General features: G+C 44.6%; 1 protein-coding gene across 1 annotated transcript in view; it reads right to left on the bottom strand.

The window, feature by feature from the left end:
- Positions 1-22,490, bottom strand: part of LOC126195489 (splicing factor, arginine/serine-rich 19) — a 410,081-nt gene that overhangs the window by 350,151 nt on the left and 37,440 nt on the right. The window contains exon 3 of the mRNA XM_049934118.1: positions 1,854-2,042. Coding sequence (XP_049790075.1) covers positions 1,854-2,042 — 189 coding nt within the window. The remainder of the gene's footprint in view (positions 1-1,853; positions 2,043-22,490) is intronic.

The raw sequence follows: 22,490 nt of genomic DNA, 5'->3' as shown, positions 1-22,490 counted from the left end.
GTCGGTAGATGCTGATCGTCAAGAAATCGGATGAATCTGTTTTGAAACACCCTGCGGTTCACTTCAATAGTAGTTGTGTGTCAAGAAATCGGATGCATCTGTTCGGAACACCCTGTCTTTCACGTCAGCTAACGTTGAGTTTCGAGGAATCGTATGAACTATTTTGGAACATCCTATGCTTCACGTCATAAGGCGTTGAACCTCGAGCGATATGCTGAATCTTCTTTTCGAGCAGCCAGTGTTTCATGCCAGCAGATGTTGAGCCTCGAACCAATGGGTTGAATCTTTTCTGGGACATCCTGTGTTTCATGTCATCAGCTGTTGACTCTCCTGAAATCATCTGAATCTTTCTGGAACACAGTCTGTCTGTCATGTCGATAGACCTCGTGCCTCATAAAATAGAATTGATGGGAGTAGCCGAGCGGTTCTAGGCGCTACAGTCTGGAGCCGCGCGACAGCTACGGTCGCAGGTTCGAATCCTGCCTCGGGCATGGAGGTGTGTGATGTCCTTAAGTTAGTTAAGTTTAAGTGGTTCTAAGTTATAGGGGGCTGATGACCTCAGCAGTTAAGTCCCATAGTGCTCAGAGCCATTTGAACCATTTTTTTTAAAATTGATGTTTTCAATATGTAAGGAGGGCGTGGGCCATGTGAAATCGAATTAATCGTATTGAAACTTCCTGTATTTTACAGAATGTCAAATCAAACACCTTTCAGCCGTCTAGTTCCCAAACTGTTAGTTTTTTTGGCCATCTGCCAATGAGGTTGAAATGATCGCTACATCAAGCAGAAATGTACAGATGCCAGACAGGCCCCTATTTTGACCGGAACCGAGGTTGGAAAATTCGTACATATCGCTCAGAGGACCTGAAGATGGCTTAGTAAATCGCCAAAACTGGTAGCCAAATAAAATAACAGTCTGGAAATTAGACGGCTGAAAGATGTTTGATCTGGCATTGTGTACTGAACAGCGAGTCCCACAACCATCTCTGAAAAGATGGGCGTACAGAGTCCTGTATTCCATGTCAGTAGACCTAGAGCAGGGGTCTCCAAACTTTTTAGTCCGCGGGCCACATTCTCCTCCACGAAGTCATAAGGGCCAAGATCTGCCTAATGGGATAAAGCACACTAGCACTCCATGATCACCGTAATGTAAGGCTAAAGGAAAGATGAAATCGCAAAAATCTAAGGTTGTGGGAATAGCTAGCAATGAAACGAACTACGATTTTTATCTAATTACATAATTTTTATTAGTGGGCGTACCTGACCGAAATTATGGCGTATTTTATTCTGGCGAATTACACCGACAAAAAGGTATGTCACTGCACATTCTTCACGAAAGCGTCCTGCAAAGTTAACGAAATCTCAAAATCATTGTTAGCAACACTATTACTGCAAGACGTAATAGAGGTAGAGTATGTCAACGCATTGTTATTTCAAGCGGCGCAACAATAAGTTTAGTTACGTAGTCTTGTAGCGAGTAGCAGAGCCAATGTCGCGGTGTATTGGTCGCGATAGGCCTCCAAACTCAACTGTTGGCAGTATAGGTACCATCTCAAATATTTGGCGGGCCGGATACCGGAGATGTCCGGCCAGATAACGCGGGCCGGTTTGCCGGCTCTCGCGGGCCGGTTTCGGCCCGCGGGCCGTAGTTTGGAGACCCCTGACCTAGAGGGTCGTGAAATTCAACTAGTACTACGGAACCACTGTGACAGTAGTTGACAGAGCGCTGGCCAGTTAGTGCCGCTCACCTGCTGCCTCCTTGCGCCGCTTGGGCCTCTCGGGCTCTGCGGAGAGGTCAGTGAGGCTGGCGGAGAGCGGCTGCGCGGGTCCGCCGCCGTCTGCCCTGGCCCTGCGGCCGCGGCCGGGCAGCCGCAGCGAACGGAAGCCGTCGCCGAGGTCTACGCTGGCCGAGCAGTGCACGGCGTCCGCCTGCTGGAGCGCGCGCCGCGCCTCGGCCGCGCCCTCGCGACGCGACAGTCGACGCCGCACGGGCAGCCGCAAGCTGCCGCCCTCGCCGGGGACGCGCGGCGCCGCGACGGTGCCTACAACGAGGTGGGGCGCCGCTCAGCCGACTACTCTGGTGTCCGGAAATTTTCCGAAGTCGCATTTATTTTGCCACAAAACAGCATAAGCAAGTGATAGCGAAGTAGAAACAACGTAAAGAATACAGAACATAAACAACTGCAACTTTTATTTATTTATTTATGGTCTTTTTTGTATATGATCACCAACTGGTGAGTTTTGCAAAAAATTTTTGTACAAACAGTAGGAATTTGCAATTCACATTGTAATGGTACTTGAATTACGTAACCATTACGGCACCTCAACTCAACCTCTCGATACTAGTAATATTCTACTGTGTTTCTGTAAAGTAGTTGACATATTTCTGAGACAACATTCTGATTTGATTTCATTAATGTAGAAGTACTTTGATCCATCGGTATGTTTATATTGCAATGATATTATTCTTATGTACACTCTTTCTTTTGTCACTATGATCTTTGAAGTACTTGTAACTCGATTTTTGGGCGCGTAAGCGATTATTAGTTAGTAGTTAGAGAGTCGGACCTTGAGAAAGTCAAGTCTTGGACGTCATGTTGGAAAGACGCATAACGTAGTCAGCTTATAAAATGTGAACTTTAACAGTGAAGAAGATGTTTTCAAGTATGTTTTGTATTGTGGAGTGATGTTTTGTGTGTTACGTGATATTGCAGCAAAAGTAATAAAAAAGAAGTGTAACTTAAATTCGGAGTGCTGATTAGCTTTTTACATCACCATTGTCCTGCAAAGGTTTAATCTTCAAGAATAGTTTGTGAAACACATCTATAAAACTTTTGAATATCGCATAATAAAACCTAGGCCTCTTTGCATCCGAGCTTGGAATCATCACCACCTAGATTTTCGTCGATTGAGCTATGATTTTACAACGAGACCAGTGTGGGAAACACGAAAAGATGAGTGCCTAGATTATTCATTATTACATGAAATGACTTTATTAACTGTGCTCTAATGACACCTGTCACATAACAACTTTGTTGTTGTCGGAAAATGCAGTATTTAGCAGCGTGAGCAACACCACAATCATTATTAAATTTTGACCTTTGTTGTGGTAGGGTTGTTAGAACATTTACAAGAAGCCACTTAAGGGTGACACACTTGGCAATATATGGTAAAGTACTTCATAATGCAACATACAGTTGTTGCATAGTATACGTATCTGAATTTACAGCATGTTGTTACAAAAATAATATATATTACAATCACCTCAGAATAGTACATCGTATAGATACAAGAGTTAGGCCTACATTTAAGAATAGCTACATTTTAATATCAGTATTCATTCAGTGAGTACAAACATTTGAGTGTTAAGAATGATTTTAATTCCCTTTTGGCATCTTATCGCACTTGGCAGTTTGTTAAACCATATCTGGCCATTTATCCAAGGACTATGATCTGTTGTCTTAAGTCTAGTCCTGTTTCTGAAGAAGCAATCTTTTTGTCTAGTGTTATGTGTATGCACATCAGAGCACTTAGCTTCATTATTTTTATGGTCCACAAAGAATGTTATTACTTTGTACAGATACAAGGAGTATACTGTTAGATATTTATGTTATACAAAGGTTTCTCTACATGAATCTCTGTATCCTAGTCGATGCATAGTCCTGATTGCTCTTTTCTGCAGTGTTAGGATTCTGTTCATGTGTATCAGTAGCACATCCCCATACCTCTATTCCATAATTAATATATGCAAATATAGTCCCATAATAAGCAGGTTTTAATGTTTGTTCAGAGACTTATTTTGATAGTTTGCTAATTATGTGCAGTGAACTGCAGATTTTATTGCATACAACATTGGTATGTTCTACCCATCTAAGATTTTCGTCTAGCTATATCCACAAAAATTTACATTTGTCAGTGTCTACTTTTTTTGATGCCACTTATATTATCAATACAGATTTGTTATGAAATACCAAGATTAAATGGTAATAGCCGGGATTTGCTAATATTGACTTTTAGGCCTCGACCATGGAAGTAAGTAGTTATTTGACTTAAGCCATCAGTTGCAGCCAATGTCAAGTCATTAGTTTTTTTACAAAAGAACAAAAGTGAGGTATCATTTGCATAACGTACTAGTTGGGAGTACAGAGGTGCCTCTAAATCATTAATGTAGACCACGAAAAGGAAAGGGCCCAATCCGGAGCCCTGAGGTACACTTGTTCTACTGTTTCATAGCTGGATTCGAAATGTTTGATCTGACCATTAATTTCATAACCCAGCTATGTACACTGCTTACGATTGGTTAGATAAGTGATCAGCTTGCAAAAATGTAGATTCTGACAACTGGTTAATGTGCTCAATATGGGGTGCGGCCACCTCTGGCACCAGTACAGGCCCAACAACGACGGGACATGCTGTGAATGACGTCATGAATCTCAGATTGAGGCAATAACGCCCATTCGTCCAGCAGAGCTGCTGACAAGTCTTGTAGGCGGATGCTGAGGTGATGCAGCCCACCTCCATAGTGCATCCCAGACATGCTCTATGGGATTCACAGCGGGAGAGCGAGCACGCCAGGCCATGCGTCCAATATCTTCCGTTTCCAAGAAAACATCAACTACCAGTGCTTTATCCGGTCAAGCATTATCGTCCATCAGTACGAAGTCTGGCCCAGAGCACCTCGTAACAACTGCACGTGAGGTCCCAAGATGCCATTACGATACCTGACAGCAATGAAAGCGTGGCGAATCACCTGTGCAGTTTGATGAAGAGATGTTCGAGTAGTCAGCATAATCCCTGCCCACACAATTAGGCATCGTCCTCGATATCGGTCTCTGTACACAACGTTTGGGTCCAGAAATCGTGCTACACGTGTCCCCGAGGTGCGAATCCGTCGAAAATCACTGACCAGACCAAATCGGGACCCATTTGCGAAAAGAACATTGTCCCACCGTTGGACCCCCAGGTGGCATGTTGACGGCTCCACTCTAGACTTTCTCTTGTGTGAAGACAGGCCACAGGTAAACAGACAGCAGGTCTCCAACAACAAAGGCCACTCTGCTGAAGCATTCTGTACAGCCTTTGCCTCGATACAACGCGTCCAGGGGATGCTGTGAGGTCAGATGCCAGTTGCAGTGCAATACTGAGACTGTACCGTCGTGCCCTTACAGCCAAATAACGATCCTAGTCTCCGGGATACAGTTTCGGTCTCTGTAAACTGTTGCCTCATCAGAGAAACAACAGAACGATTCATATTAAGCCATCGGGCCACATCAGTTTGCCACTCTCCTGCTTCCATTTCTCCTATGGCCCTCCACAGCAGAGACTCTGTAGGTGTCTGCTCCATGCCATACTGCACAGTCTCTGATTCTGCACACAGCGATTGTGGATGTGGAACCACCGTGCAAACACTATCCGCTTGATAGGTGCCCTGACGTCATTGCTGGCATGGTTGTCCGTTGATCGGAATGCCATCTTCCTTGCAGAACATGATCGTAAGGACATCTGCTGACAGTTTTTATGATCATATCGTGAATTAGGAACAGGACGAGGAAATAACAGTTTGTTGCTTTTATTTTGGACAGCAGCGTCCATTACATTTAAGCCAAATGATAGTAGAGCCCTGAAAGCTTTCTCAGGCAAGGTATAAGCAGTCAACAAGAATGGATTTAATCCTTTCGAGAACAACAGCCACTGTCTTGAGAAGGCACTATTGGAACAAGAGAGCGACGGTTCAGATGTTGGGAAGTCCTAGAGAAGCATTTCCATAACAAACGGAGTCGTTTAAGAGCCACAAAACCCCTTCTATATACAATAATAATAATAATATGAACTATGGCATACAAATAAAACAACCTATGAATGTGCCGAGTGCGACAGTTCTAACAAAGGGTGGCCACGACGCTGGGATCACAGAGTTACTTCAAACTTTGTGCACCTTTAGTAGGCCTTTAAAACAACGTAATGCGCAAGTAGCAAGCTGCACTACTCTGGTAATTCCGAGAAAATCGTTAGAGAAGTTTTACGCGTCTGCTATGTAAATGATGTTCCTGTGCGAGAAGATCGTGGACGAGGCGAAGTCCTCGCGCGTTGACTCCTGCTCACTCCTGCTCACTCTGCCTCCACGCTCCATCTGCCGGCAGGGAATGCCTGCAAGTCCTTTCACACCCCCGCACCTTCTCCCTCTTTATCTACGGCCTCAAACCTCTTAGCTTACTTTTAGTACTATTGTTATTTTCTCTCCACATCTTGTTAATAAAGGCTTTTACACGCCTTGTTCCAGTGTAATCTCTTATGTTGGTTCCGCCGAATGGATGGCCATCCTGTTGTACACTCCTGGAAACTGAAATAAGAACACCGTGAATTCATTGTCCCAGGAAGGGGGAACTATTGACACATTCCTGGGGTCAGATACATCACATGATCACACTGACAGAACCACAGGCACATAGACACAGGCAACAGAGCATGCACAATGTCGGCACTAGTACAGTGTATATCCACCTTTCGCAGCAATGCAGGCTGCTATTCTCCCATGGAGACGATCGTAGAGATGCTGGATGTAGTCCTGTGGAACGGCTTGCCATGCCATTTCCACCTGGCGCCTCAGTTGGACCAGCGTTCGTGCTGGACGTGCAGACCGCGTGAGACGACGCTTCATCCAGTCCCAAACATGCTCAATGGGGGACAGATCCGGAGATCTTGCTGGCCAGGGTAGTTGACTTACACCTTCTAGAGCACGTTGGGTGGCACGGGATACATGCGGACGTGCATTGTCCTGTTGGAACAGCAAGTTCCCTTGCCGGTCTAGGAATGGTAGAACGATGGGTTCGATGACGGTTTGGATGTACCGTGCACTATTCAGTGTCCCCTCGACGATCACCAGTGGTGTACGGCCAGTGTAGGAGATCGCTCCCCACACCATGATGCCGGGTGTTGGCCCTGTGTGCCTCGGTTGTATACAGTCCTGATTGTGGCGCTCACCTGCACGGCGCCAAACACGCATACGACCATCATTGGCACCAAGGCAAAAGCGACTCTCATCGCTGAAGACGACACGTCTCCATTCGTCCCTCCATTCACGCCTGTCGCGACACCACTGGAGGCGGGCTGCACGATGTTGGGGCGTGAGCGGAAGACGGCCTAACGGTGTGCGGGACCGTAGCCCAGCTTCATGGAGACGGTTGCGAATGGTCCTCGCCGATACCCCAGGAGCAACAGTGTCCCTAATTTGCTGGGAAGTGGCGGTGCGGTCCCCTACGGCACTGCGTAGGATCCTACGGTCTTGGCGTGCATCCGTGCGTCGCTGCGGTCCGGTCCCAGGTCGACGGGCACGTGCACCTTCCGCCGACCACTGGCGACAACATCGATGTACTGTGGAGACCTCACGCCCCACGTGATGAGCAATTCGGCGGTACGTCCACCCGGCCTCCCGCATGCCCACTATACGCCCTCGCTCAAAGTCCGTCAACTGCACATACGGTTCACGTCCACGCTGTCGCGGCATGCTACCAGTGTTAAAGACTGCGATGGAGCTCCGTATGCCACGGCAAACTGGCTGACACTGACGGCGGCGGTGCACAAATGCTGCGCAGCTAGCGCCATTCGACGGCCAACACCGCGGTTCCTGGTGTGTCCGCTGTGCCGTGCGTGTGATCATTGCTTGTACAGCCCTCTCGCAGTGTCCGGAGCAAGTATGGTGGGTCTGACACACCGGTGTCAATGTGTTCTTTTTTCCATTTCCAGGAGTGTATTTATGCTTGTACAAATAAAGATGCCTGCATAAAAAGGTTCGAATCCTGCCAAAACTTATTATTAATTTTTTTTTTCATCACTGGTCAGATTGTTTAATTTATGACATTTGAGTGGTAATATAATGAAAAAAACACGTGCATTTTCATGAAGTTGTAGTGAATTTCGTATGTTATTTGACTATTTACTATTTGTAATTAAATTTTCAGGGACGGGGGACAAGCTTGGAAAGCCCAAGCCAAACCACAATAAATAATGATGCGAATGACGTTATTCACAATCAGTAATATAGTAAGTCACAATTTTGCCAGACCACAAGAGTGATATAAATTAGTCATTGAACGTGCTCTCGGCATCACACGTTGCAAGACGGTATTTGACATACAGACGTGGAAAACTTAAATTGAAACTTCATGCAACTAAATGTGCATTGTTTTCATTATGTTACCCTTTAAATGTCATATAATTTAAATAATGTGACCAGTACTGAAACAAAAATGAATCAATAAATTTGAACGGGAGTCGAACAGTCGCCTCATAACGCGATCGTTTTACGAAGTTTGAATGCTAACCAGTTGCCCTCCATGAAGTTTGCCGTCCAGCCCCTACGCACAGGTACTTAGCTCGCATAATAGATTGGGTTGGGTTGTTTGGGGAAGTAGACCAGACAGCGAGGTCATCGGTCCAGTCGGATTAGCAAAGGGGGAAGGAAGTCGGCCATGCCCTTTCAAAGGAACCATCCCGGCATTTGCCTGGAGCGATTTAGGGAAATCACGGAAAACCTAAATTAGGATTGCCGGACACGGGATTGAACCGTCGTCCTCTAGCTTGCGAGTCCAGTGCGCTAGCCACTGCGCCACCTCGCTCGGTTTGCATGATAGACGCGTAAAACTTCTCTTGTGGTTTTCTCGGAATTGCCAGGATAGTGCACATTACTACTTGCACATTATGTTGTTTCAATGGCCTGCTACAAGTCTAGAAAGTTTGAACTAAATCTGTGATCCCAACGTCGTTGCCTCCTCTTGTAAGATCCCGTCTCTAATCCCGAAACTCCGCACACTACAAACAATTTAATTGAATTTTGTATCATTTTTAACATTTGTATTTATACTGTTCAACGAAACAAGGTAAGAACATCACAGCTACGTCAGATGATAATCAGGAATGTTATCTACAGTATGTAGGCAACACAACCTGGTACCAACTATAGTGCATTTGCAGCACCATTTTCAATTGAATATGATTTGATTAAAAATTTATTTGAAAAATTCCAAAAACTCGACTTTTTCGGCTTAAAATGTTCTCTGAGATATCTAGTTTATTGCAGTGTTCACCTCAAGTTCTCCAGAAACCCTGTTATCGAGTTACAAGGCGTTTTGTAAAAAGTGCCTTCGAAAACCATTCACAGCGGGGAAAACGAAGTCGACACCGCGATCGATGTGGCACCATGTAATTTCAACGACGGCCTAGCAGGCATTACGAAAAATATGAACGCACTCGATTTCGGTAACTTTAGAAGAGCTGAAATATCCGTGACGGATATGTTACTCAGATGACATCCAATGACTAATCCACGCTCCAAGTCACTCAGCTCTGCTGACCGACGCATTCTCCTCGTCTACTGACAACGGAATACTCACCTGACCCCTTTTATACTGGTGAATCCGCCACCCACGACATCTAGCGGTCAGTTTAGTATTACGTAGCCGTGTCCGGATACTTCTGACCAGATACTGTGCAGATCAGTTTTCAGTACAGCATCCGGATGTACCAGCTCACCACGCTAGATTTCTAGTGTAACGAGAACAAAGAAGAACCGAAGAAGCATGCAGGACTACATTTTAAGAAGCTACAAGCCTTACACGGTTCAATACGTCGCCGGAGACTCGTCAGCAGTACTAGCAGCAAAAGTGAGAACCATCGTGCAGTACTTACGTAAATTTTTTTAAAGAAAGAGTATGATTTTCTTACGGAAGTCATTTAATCGTATGAAGGGGGAGGAGACGGAAAAAAACTGTACAAGAAGAAAGGTTTACAATTTTTATCCATGCGTATTAATGCCCTCAATTTTTTTTATTAATCCACCTAGAGTGTGTTGTGGAAAAAGTGTGGTCACTGGAGAAAGATTACTGTGCTTTTAATATTTTTGGTGCACGAGTGTTGGTTTCGTTGGCTATCGGTCTGTGCGTTTGCAACATTGAGTTGATCTACTCATTTTGTCATGTTTTTCACGTGGTGTTCAGTCATATCATTACAAACTCCTTTAGGAAGTAATAATTTTGTATTAATGCTTGTGAATGCGTTTCTGTCGTATCCAAATCAATGACGTAATAAATGTTAGTATTTATTTTTATCACTATATGGAATCGTAACATTCTAAAATAATCAGTTCAGTCAGTAAAATTAATTTTTATAAACTCTAACTACTGCAACAAGTATATAAAAATTTAAAACATAAATCGATATTTTATATCCGTCAACTTATATTCTTGTATTTTGCTATATTTGTGTGTTCGATACATCTTCGCGAAAGTCGTGTCAGGAATTTATATCAGTTCAATTATCCCGAGTCACTCGTAATGTTCAGAGATGTAGCAAATAGCAATAAATTATAACTAAGCATAGATAAATTAATGTGTTTATCAGAACAGAAGAAGTTAATTCATAAAATGACCGGAATGACGAGTTCAACTCGCAGCATACAGAAATAGAGATGAATTCAAGACGAGTACGGAATGCCTATAGTGAACTTTCATCGAGGTCAACGATACAAATGGAACCAAAAATGTGTTGTGCCACCTATTGTAAAATATATATTATGTCTCTGCAAATTGCCCTTTATTTTGGTGCAAGATGAAAGCAGAATTGAACATTGAATATATTTAGTAGTCGAGAGCAATAGGGGAACCGTTACGTACATACAACATTTTGGAGACTTGGAACGGCTATAAAGTTCCGAATGAGTAAAGACATATTCCTACTCCTGTGTACAGAATTACTGTGTCTCTTGTCACTAAGCTATTTATCATTGTGGAAGAGCCTTAGCCACAGGAAGTTAATACACACATCGAAAAAAAGATTTGCATCACCCCGGTACCCAGAACTCCTGAAGACAGTCGTTGATTGTGGATATTGTATCACAGACACAGTCCCTTTGATTGTTCAGAGATGTCACTAAACCAGGTCAAGATGAAAACAACCATGCATGAGCAGCGCGTGTTAGACGGAGGGGGTCTGACAGCTATCAGTTCCAGTAATTCCACCAGGAAGGAGGCATACGGCTCGTGTTGTCTGTAGTTCAACCATGACTAGACGCTCAACACTACGGTTCTATCGCGTCCGCATTGTTACTTTGTACCAGGAAGGGCTCTCAACAAAGGAAGCGTCCAGGGGTGTCGGAGTGAACCAAAGCGATGCTGTTCGGAGATGGAGGAGATACAGAGAGACAGGAACTGTCTATGTCGTGCCTCGCTCAGGCCGCCCAAGGGCTACTACTGCAGTGGATGACCGCTACCTACGGATTATGGCTCTGAGGAGCCCTGATAGCAACGCCACCATGTTGAATAAAGCTTTTCGTGTAGCCACAAGACGTCGTACTACGACTCAAACTGTGCGCAATAGGCTGCATGACGCGCAACTTCATTCCCGACGTCCATGGCGAGGTCCATCTTTGCAGCCACGACACCATGCCGCGCGGTACAGATGGGCCCAGCAACATGCCGAATGGACCGCTCAGGATTGGCATCACGTTCTCTTCACCGATGAGTGTCACGTATGCCTTCAACCAGACAATCGTCGGAGTAAAGAGCAGCCAGGTTCTTACTACAGCATTTGACACTCGCACAGAACTAACATGTTAACATATGTTGTTAATGCTTATCTCGTAGTGTCCGTGCCCTCCACTAGAATAACGCGGCGTACACGCACAGCTGTGGCGAGACAGAGGGCGAGCTTTGTGCGACGTGACCTGGTCTTGGTGTCGAGGACATTACTGTAATTACACCTGAAGACACCCTGGAACTGGGTAGGGAGCGCGGCTTGGGTGCTGGCAGGTTGGGCGGGAAAAAAAGGCGAAGGTCCGCCGGACTGCAAAATATGACCGTCTCGATCTCCGTCCGTCGCGAGAAAATACAAGTCGACGATGCACCGTGTTTAATCTTATTGAAAAAATCAGATCACCCCTTCGCTACCACAGTTGTGTGCCTATTCATTGAGTATTTAGTACGCTATGAGTTCGATTTAGCATTCCATACGACATACTCCACAAACAGGTGCGCTACAGTCGTGGTTGAAGTAATGATTTGCTCTGAAGATGGTTTATATGTTCTGATCTTGGCGGTGAAAAATAACAAGAGCGTGTACTCAACGGTCAGCAAGGCTGTGAATGAGCACTCTTACAGCTGTACGCCTATGACGCGCCTATCGTCTAGCAGAAACCACTTCTCTGTCCTTCACAACTGTAGTGACAATTCGCTATTTTTACGTGTTGACATTAATGTGTACACACTTCTCGAGGCCACTTGAAAAATGCACCCTTTTCAGAGTAAAAGCTCCCCCCCCCCTTTTTTTCGCCACTACCTGTCTTTGCTTTAACACATACATATCTTGCCACCCCATTATCCTCGAAACGCTATCTATCGACAGAATGAACCTGTCACTAGATGTTGGAGAACAGACTGAAGACTCACAGCAGACATTGTGTAATACTTACAGATTGGCAGTTGGCCATAATGTAACGTTCCCTTACTGTGTAGCGTATTTACAGACTGGAATCTTTCACCTTTCAGTAGAAAGTCCCCGGAAACGAATCCGTTTTGTAAATGATACAGGTGATGCGCCAGACTTACGCGAAGACACTTATTACATTGGCCTCTGAGTGACGTGTTGCGATGGTTAAAACATTGACGTCGTGATCCAAAGGAGTGAGGTTCAAATCCCTGCCTGGCTATCCTGAAGTAGATTTTACATGATTCCCATAAATCACCATATACAAATGCTGGGTTGTTCCTTACACAGGTTAACAGCCGGATTTATTTCCAGTTCTCGTCCAATCTGTGGGCATACACCATGTCCAGAGACCCTACCGACTACTGTGTCCCTGGCAGTGGCAACGCGTGAACACACGTTTCAGACCGACAGGCAGATGTGGTCTGGTAATATCTCGCAAGAAAAAAAAGAAAAAAAGCAGGACGGTAATTATTTATCGTGGTATAGCTGGGAAGAAAAACTGTCGAAGACGGAGCCTTTTTGAAACTGACCATTATATCGGGGTGAATAAGAACTGAGATAACGTCGAAGATAATTTCCTTCTAAGGACTAGTCCTGACAACATGTCGCCCCAAAAAAAAAAGTAGAAATGGCTCTGAGCACTATGGGACTTAACATCTGAGGTCATCCGTCCCCTAGAACTTAGAACTACTTAAACCTAACTAACCTAAGGACATCACAAACATTCATGCCCGCGGCAGGATTCGAACCTGCGACAGTAGCGGTCGCGTGGTTCCAGACTGAAGCGCCTAGAACCGTTCGGCCACTCTGGCCGGCCATGTCGCCCCAGTGACTTGGTGAAATGACGAAAAAGACGAAAAACCTAAATTTGGAGCGCCTAGGAACGTAGCAAACCCTATTGCTCCGTACTAGTAGGGCTATCCCTCTTTCTCACACAAAATGCCTTCTAACTGCGTACCGACATCGGTTTCCATCCTAGAGGGAGGCAGCCAGTCGAGGAATATTTTAGAGAATTGGTTTACAAAATGTTACTTCAAAGGCCCCAGAGAATTCTTTACAAGTTTTCTCCCATTGAAACTTTCGCTGTGGCGCCTTCGTGACACATGTTGCCTGGCTTTCAGAACCGAGGCAGATCTGTCCAGTTAAAGCCGCAAACAAGAGACGCCTTGCCCTCTGCTGAAATCGATAGTGAATTCGCGGCATCGGTTTTAGCAAATAGCGTGCGTGGTATGCAGGTCACATGTTTGGACGCTGTAGGATTCTGCAGTGCTGAACGCAATTGCTTTTCCCTCTTGTGATCCAAACCTCGAGCAGAACAGACGTCTTTCTTGGGAGGCAGAGCCTCCGGTTCTGCGCCCCGTGACCGGCCACCAACATAAATTAACCTGAATCACCTCCCCTTCCGTTGCCCACTTATTTAGTTATTCGTCCTCCCAGAGTGGCCTATACCTGATAACTTCCGACCCTAGGCAAGCCCCTTATATTCTGTACACCGAAATATATTCTCTTTATTTGACTTAATTTCCTGTTCTGTCATATAACGGCATCCCTGCATGCCCACTTACAACTCCTGACCGCTGACCTCCTGTACATTGCCGTCTTAAGCCGGATGCAGCAACCGTCTCCACTTTTCCCTGCACGTGTACACTGTGGCATATGAGATTTTCAAAACTAAAAACATCGAGTATAGCCGATTAAAAACACAGTCATGATAGGTACTGATTTGTCGTAAATACATAACTACGTCCAAAAGTAAATATCGTTACTCTCCTTTGGTACCAATATCGTTTTCTCGAATTTTATTCCCAACTCGTTAGGTATTGCAAACGTAGATTCTAGTTTCATAATAGTGCTCAATATCAAAAATTTTGTATGTCCACCATTTCCATAATCACTTCCATATTGACCAGGAAGTTATCCAGTTACCAATGGAAGAGCTTTCTAGGTAGTTTCTACATAATTATCGGATCATTATTATTAGTAGTTGCTGGATATCGAATGGGGTTTATAACTAGTCCGTTCATGTCACCTAGAGACATGACTCTTCGTGTCATCATACTTGGAAGCTACATTTGGGCAGTTTTCCAAATAGTGAATTAAAACTCACTAAGCCGGCCGAAGTGGCCGAGCGGTTCTAGGCGCTACAGTCTGGAACCGCGCGACCGCTACGGTCGCAGGTTCGAATCCTGCTTCGGGCATGAATGTGTGTGATGTCCTTAGGTTAGTTAGGTTTAAGTAGTTCTAAGTTCTAGGGGACTGATGACCTCAGAAGTTGAGTCCCATAGTGTTCAGAGCCAAAACTCACTAACATCATTTTGACAGGTACCACATATATCAAAAAGTGGACACTCGACTCATTTTTTCAGACAAACATTAACAGTACGACCATGAAGAATAGCACCGAGAGAGCGTTCTAAGACAGGGGCGTCAGTGGGATCGTTGTCGTCGAACCGTTCGTGGACAACCAATTTCATACCTTCCCATTCATACAGAAAATTTGTTCAGATTAACCTAAAGGCTACAGTGAAGTTATATATCACTATCGGATCAGATATCGAGATAGTACACAGTGAGTGGGATCGTTGTCGTCGAACCGTTCGTGGGCAACCAATTTCATACCTTCCCATTCATACAGAAAATTTGTTCAGATTAACCTAAAGGCTACAGTGAAGTTATATATCACTATCGGATCAGATATCGAGATAGTACAGCCTCCGATGAGTCACGTATGGTAATCAGAAGTGACGAAACATTATTGCTTCTTCTGCAGAGCGGAATGGCGAGTTAGTATTGACTAGTCTAAAGGCAGAACATCCATTGCTCTCGATCGCAGCTCTCCCAACGAGATTTTATTAGTGGACACTGACGCTGAAGACCTCAGCTAACGGCCACATTAATATTAAGAGTTGGCCGTCGTCTGAAATTGTGTGAACTGCGAGCGCCAGGCGGGCTGCAGTTCTTTAACTGAGTCTCGTGGCAGTGCTCGTTAGCACGCAGCTCGGCCGGTAGGAACCATTACGTGGTACAAGTCGTCCCTCGTTAGCGCGAATGCAGTAGCGCTCCGGCGCTGTTAGTAAGACTCTGAGTCTGTTTTGCAGATGCCGCTACCGACGTCCGTCCGATTATCCCTATGGAAATGTGCCATTAATTCCGTTGAGTCGCTGCATATGAAGATGACTCAGCGAATTTAACAGCGTCGCGCCGCCAAACGATTACAGATGTGCGTGTGCGGCCGTATTAAATCACCACGTCGCAGATGATGAGGAACTTGGCAGCGTTGAGATTAATTACGTATTTTCTAGATATTTTCGCAATAAATAAGAGCAGAGTAGCATTCGACTATATAACATCAATATCTCCTTCGGATGTTGTGCTGGAAGACATAAGTCACAGAAAAGGATGAGAAAATAGTACTAAATGATCAATGAGTATTAAAGCTTCGTTTCTCTGCTGTAGGTCTACCGTACATTGGTACTAGGCCCAGGTGTTCAGAGGAGATAAAAAGAAAAACGTTCTTTATGTGACAAATATCACAGTTGCACTATTTTCCCGCTTGGGATCCACGAAGGTTTTCACCTTAGTGATGTTCAGAGGTAGTGTTACAACTGCCGTGTGGTGAATATTGTTTTAGAAATGTTGATCAAAACTTTGTCCTACTTGCCATATTAAACCTGTGTACCGGAAGCACACTCGAACTCAGGACCTTTGCCTTTTGTGACCAAGTTCTCTAGCAAATGAGCTACCCATGCATGATAGACGACCCCTCCTCTCACAAGCTTATTTCCACCTGCATCTCATCGCCTACCTTCCAAGTAAACAGAACTTGTTCTGCGTAAGTTTGAGGACTTGTACTGCTGGAGGATAGGATATTGCAGAAACATGGCTTAGCCATATGTAGGGTGATGAAGCTGCCTCTACCGACAGGTTTTATGCAACCCACAACTCGTTCAAAAACCACGAGCAAGATTTTCATACTCTCTCACTCGCCATGTGCGAACTATTAGCCCTAAAGAAAAAAACGGACAGGATTTTTTTGAATGAAATTTAATTTTAAATTATGTACTGTGGCACGTTTCTGCTAGAGGCCACGTTTATAGTGTTATTCGAGAAAAGAAGGTAAATTTTCAAAGTTTTTCTTGAATAATTCGAGAACTTCAGCCTCTAGCGAAAAGGCAGCCCATTACAAAATTTAATTACATTAAATTTCCTACAAAAAGGTGGTGTTCATTTTTTTCTATAGGGCTAATAGTTTTCTCACAGCGAGAGAGAGAATATCAAAATCATGCGCATGGTATTTAATAGTGCTGCGGGTTGCATAAAAGCCACAAGTAGGGGCAGCTGGTCACTGTGTGTGTGTGTGTGTGTGTGTGTGTGTGTCTTCATGTCTTTTGCAAATGGGTTCGGTGGTCACTTAAGCAAAATATATATCTGCTGCTGCGACATTTTCATTTGTCAGGGACATAAGACGAAAAAGAAAACAAGTTATTCTTTCACTCTTATCTGGTAGCACTCGTACTGAACAGACTCGTACTTATTCCTGATTTCGCTAAAAATAAACCCGAGCTCGTATCATAACTGCGCTGTCTACATATTTCGTAACTATGAAGGGCGTTTAATAAGTAATGTAACACATTTTTTTCTGGGAGCTGGTTGGTTTTGTTCAGCATTCAACTACACTGTATTATTCCCCACTCTTTTGGCTACAAAACCATATTTTTCAACATAATGCTATGGCCTTACACCACCTTACTTACAGGTCCTCTATGTCCACATGGTACCTCTCTGCTGACGACGTCCGAGCCAATGTCTTGCTTCATCAGTAACCTCTCCATCATCCACTTATTGCTTCCCACGGTGTGCATCCTTTATTGGGCCAAAGGTAGTGCGGGACCCAGGTTGTAGAGTGGAAGGGGAACGACAGTCCAGTAAAGTTTTCTGAGCTCCTCTCGGATGCGCGGGACTTGCGTTCTCATGGAGAAGTGCGTTTGCACTTTTGTGGCGACAAATACTCTGAAGTCCTTCATCACTTTCTTGAAGATAGCAAAATGCATCTAGAATGCCATTTTCACTGTACAGCGGAGTGTGCACTGATATGAAACTTCCTGGCAGATTAAAACTGTGTGCCGGACCGAGACTCGAACTCGGGACCTTTGCCTTTCGCGGGCAAGTGCTCTACCAACTGAGCTACCCAAGCACGACTCACGCCCTGTCCTCGCAGCTTTACTTCTGCCAGTTGTATTAAGGGGAGAGGCAGTTATAAAACGCGGGTCAGGGCGGCGCTGTCGCTACTGCGTGATTAAATGTCCCTGTTAACAAAATGGCTCTGAGCACTATGGGACTCAACTGCTGAGGTCATAAGTCCCCTAGAACTTAGAACTACTTAAACCTAACTAACCTAATGACAACACACACATCCATGCCCGAGGCAGGATTCGAACCTGCGACCGTAGCGGTCGCGCGGTTCCAGACTGTAGCGCCAGAACCGCTCGGCCACCAGCGGCCGGCCCCTGTTAACACACACCGATAAAGTCAGTATCGCATTTGACTAAATTGGGGCCATTTTATCGAATGTGCACGTCAAACTGCGCTTTAAAAATAATTTTTTCTATAAAGAGAAACAAACTGAGGCTTTCCGTCTACACCGGCCGTTGCATGAAAGATTGTATGAACAGTACTTGTTTGGCCTGTTACCAGATGCGCAGTGAAAACACGAAATTGAAAATATCTCCCGAAACACCAGAGAAAGTGAGCCTGATGACTCTTAGGAGGGACAACAACCTGTGTGCAGCTACCACAGTGTCTGTATTTAACTGTGTCTGTGTAGTTCGATGTCCATCAACATGCATGCATGCTTGCATTATGTAATACAACTCAGTACGCTGTCTTCGACGGCGAGTATTCATCAGTGACCAGGGTATCGTCAGGATTGCCGAAGGAAATGTGAGAGGACATCTACACCTACATCTACATTTATACTCCGCAGCTATCCAATGGTGTGTGGCGGAGGGCACTTAACGTGCCACCGTCATTACCTCCCTTTCCTGTTCCAGTCGCGTATGGTTCGCGGGAAGAACGACTGCCGGAAAGCCTCCGCGCGCGCTCGAATCTCTCTAATTTTACATTCGTGATCTCCTCGGGAGGTATAAATAGGGGGAAGCAATATATTGGATACCTCATCCAGGAACGCACCCTCTCGAAACCTGGACAGCATGCTACACCGCGATGCAGAGCGCCTCTCTTGCAGACTCTGCCACTTGAGTTTGCTAAACATCTCCGTAACGCTATCACGCTTACCAAATAACCCTGTGACGAAACGCGCTGCTCTTCTTTGGATCTTCTCTATCTCCTCTGTCAACCCGACCTGGTACGGATCCCAAACTGATGAGCAGTACTCAAGTATAGGTCGAACGAGTGTTTTGTAAGCCACCTCCTTTGACCGCTGTTATTCTTTATATACCTAAATGACCTGACGGACAGGACGAACAGCAACCTGCGGCTGTTTGATTTTGACGCTTTGCTTTCCGGCAGGTGTCGTGTTGAGTGACTGTACGAGGACACAAGATATCTTAGACCAAATTTCAGTTTGGTGTGATGAATGGCAGCCTGCTTTAAACGTAGAAACAAGTACGTTAATGAAGGTGAGTAGGAAATACAATCCTCTGATGTTCAAATGAAGTATTGTCGCTGAGCTGCTTAGGAAAGTTACAGCGATTAAGTATCCAGGCGTAACGCTGCAAAGCGATGTTAATTGTAACAAGCACGTGAGGACGGTAGTATATGAGAATGGCCGACTTCGGTTTTTGGGAGAAATTTAGGAAAAGTGTAGCTCATCTACCATACAGGAGATGGCGCATAGAACACTTGTGCGGTCCATTGTTGAGTACATCTCGAGTATTTGAGATCGGCAGCAGGTTGGATAAAATAAAGACATCCAAGCAATTCAGAGGCATGCTGCTAGATTTGTTACCGGTAGGTTTGGTCAACACTCAAGTAACTCAAACAGGAATCCCTGGAGGGAAGACGACGTGTTTTTCGCGAAACGCTATTTAGAAAACGATTTTAGTGTCCCCAGCGGACATGTCGCGTAAGAATCGTGGAGGTATGAAAAATTAGCGCTCGTACCGAAGTATGCACTGTAGATAGTCGTTTTTCCTCGCTCTGTTTGCGAGTGGAGCAGGAAAGGAAACGAGTATTAATGGTACAAGGTCCCCTTCTTCATGAACCATACCGTGGCTTGCAGAGTATGTAGCTAGATGCGGATCTCCTCGATAGCCTTCTAGGATGATCATAAGGCATTAGACCAATCCCATGCTTGTCAATGAAGAGCACGCGGAATCCACTGATCCAAGTTCCACAGCAAGCGTTCACCTCTGTCGCGGGGCACAGTGCTCGGTAATTTGTACTGTTGTCCGCAATGTAGACTTATGCTGGTTGCCAAATTAATCGTGTGGGGACGTCTGAATCGAAACAGCCCTCCCAGTTGCCTCGGAAATGGCAGCGCATATTTCTCACGCATTCCCTTCGGGGTTAGTACGAGCCGTAATTTGTATGCAGTGGTCACCTGCTACTGTTGTTGGTGCGGGGACCACTACGAGACAGATCTTCAATGGTTCGTGTCTCACTATAGTGGTTGAACGATCAAGTAACGTGGCTGCAGTGGACGCCAGATGGGAGATGCAACTTCCCGTGCTGACAATCCCTTCTTACCATAAGGCGACAATGCGCGATCTGTCTAATCTGAAATGACCGCTGTAGGCACATTTGCGGGTTGAACAGCGTACAGTGGACGTACTGTGCGGTTCAAGACTTCACACTGTGCGCTCTAGTTAACTGTACTAACAATACTGATTTACATTCGTCCATTTCGCATAAGCAGATTTAAGACGAAGGGAAAAACACGAATTTTGCAATCCTGATAGTGATGAAAACTTTTTTTTCCAGTCTTGACATGGCCAGGTAGACTCAATGGACAGACATATGAAGAGTGGAAATGTCAAACGCTCTAGGAAACATTTTCTCTCACAATGCGTTTTAAGTGCTGTGTTCTCTGCAAGTCCCTTGACCTGTTCGCAGTGTCAAATCATGTAGAAAATAGTCAGACATTCATTACTAGACGGCGCATGGTCTATAAGCCAAGCTGTGCTTCCCTCTGACGTTCATGTTCTCACGTGTCATGTTTTCCACCGTTTGGACTGGAGTGGTATGAAGAGGGAGCACACAAGTTTTTTGTGAGTGGTTACAGCTCTCTGAGCTCCGACAGAGATCTTACAGTTACAGTGAAGAGAAGAAGGTCTTTGTTCAGCAAGATTTACACGACACTACTGAGTCAGCTAAAGCTACGAAGCCATTCCTTGTAATTCCAATGCATAAAACTCACTTCTTTGATTTTAAAGACGCTGCTGAAACATTTTTCTCAATGCAAACGAGTAAGATCTACAAACGCAGTATGGTTAAAGTGTCTCATACTCATCCATCGAAAATACCTATGAAAAATTTTTATTCCGATAAAGAAGACTGGAAAAATGTCAATGTACTCAAATGAAGAAGGTCCATGACTGAAGTACACCACGCCGTATTTCATCTGGACAACCGGCCAAGCGTATCAGTCGCGAAACGGAAAGACCTGTGTAAGATGTTACCATTTCTTCCTCAACCCGCACAAGGAGTTTCAGAGTCAATAGTGTAACATCTGATCCCAAGAAGTATAAGAAAAAGGAGGCAGTACTGAGATATTTCTTTCCTGAATTTAATTTAATCCTCTTGTAAGAAATTGAAGACGTACGAGAACTGGTTTGTGGACCGCAATCGAAATATCGCTGCAGTATTTCTCTACTCTTGTACTACCACAAAGAAAATTTAATGCCTCTGTGTTAACGGCACTTAAAAATTTTCTTATAGGTAGTTAGAACCCGTCAGTTCCCTAGTACAGTAAATATAACGTACTTAATAAATTATTTATTTTCTAATTTTTCTCATTTATTTTGCTGTGATGAGGTAACCAGCGTAATTCAGTGGTATCAGAAAACTACGTATTTTTTTCGATACAAATAAGTTACGTTCAAAAAGAGATGTATTGTTTTTTGTTTCTCGTTTCAGACATGAAATCTGTCAGACGTTTGAATTTCCTCCCTTGATACGAAAAAATCATGTTGCGAGACACTAAAAATGGTAACGTATCTGCTTCAAACCAGTTATGACCTACAAATCAACAATAACAAAACAAAAGCGACTTGCTGGACTAATTACACCAATATCTTAACGTCTTCTCCTAGATATTTCACTGGTTTAAGACACAGAGGATTTAGAATTCTGGGAAGTCTTTATCGTGCCAGTCCTACTATTTAAGGATACTTCAGAGCATTTAAGAGGCCACTTAATCATGCTGAGAGTTCCCAATCTCCTCTTGGAAGATAACCACATAAGCTACCATGATGTGCGCTAATTCAAGTAGGTCAAGAATGTCTTCTTCGCCTGGAACTGCATTTTTACGTCACACTTCCATTCGTTCTACATTGTGGCTATGCTGCGAAGGCTTCATGAAGTAGCGCTGATTTTACCTTCTTTATCTTTATTTATGGAAACTGTTTCAGAGTTCTTTCGGTAAAATTTTCTTCCTGAGATAAGTGCCCACAATAGTCATAGGGGCTCTGAGAACTATGGGACTTAACATCTGAGGTCATCAGTCCCCTAGAACTTAGAACTACTTAAACCTAAGGTCATCACACACATCCATGCCCGAGGCAGGATTCAAACCTGCGACCGTAGCGGTCGCGCAGTTCCAGACTGAAGCGCCAAGAACCGCTCGGCCACTACGGCCGGCCCACAATAGTCCCAGAATCTAGAAATTGCATAACCCCTGAAAATGATGTAGTGTTGATGGTGATATCCATCGCAGTTTCTTGTTCCACTTCATTGTTCCTCATTAACAACGCTGAACGGCGAAAGCTGCGACCTCGGCGAAGGCAATTGTACTATGCTGGGGCGTACACTTGCTGCTGCATTCACTCGGAGAG

Source organism: Schistocerca nitens, chromosome 7, assembly GCF_023898315.1.
Source record: "Schistocerca nitens isolate TAMUIC-IGC-003100 chromosome 7, iqSchNite1.1, whole genome shotgun sequence".
NCBI classification, from domain to species: domain Eukaryota; kingdom Metazoa; phylum Arthropoda; class Insecta; order Orthoptera; family Acrididae; genus Schistocerca; species Schistocerca nitens.
Note: the sequence above shows the minus strand (reverse complement) of the source record. Positions and strands in the feature narration are given on the sequence as shown.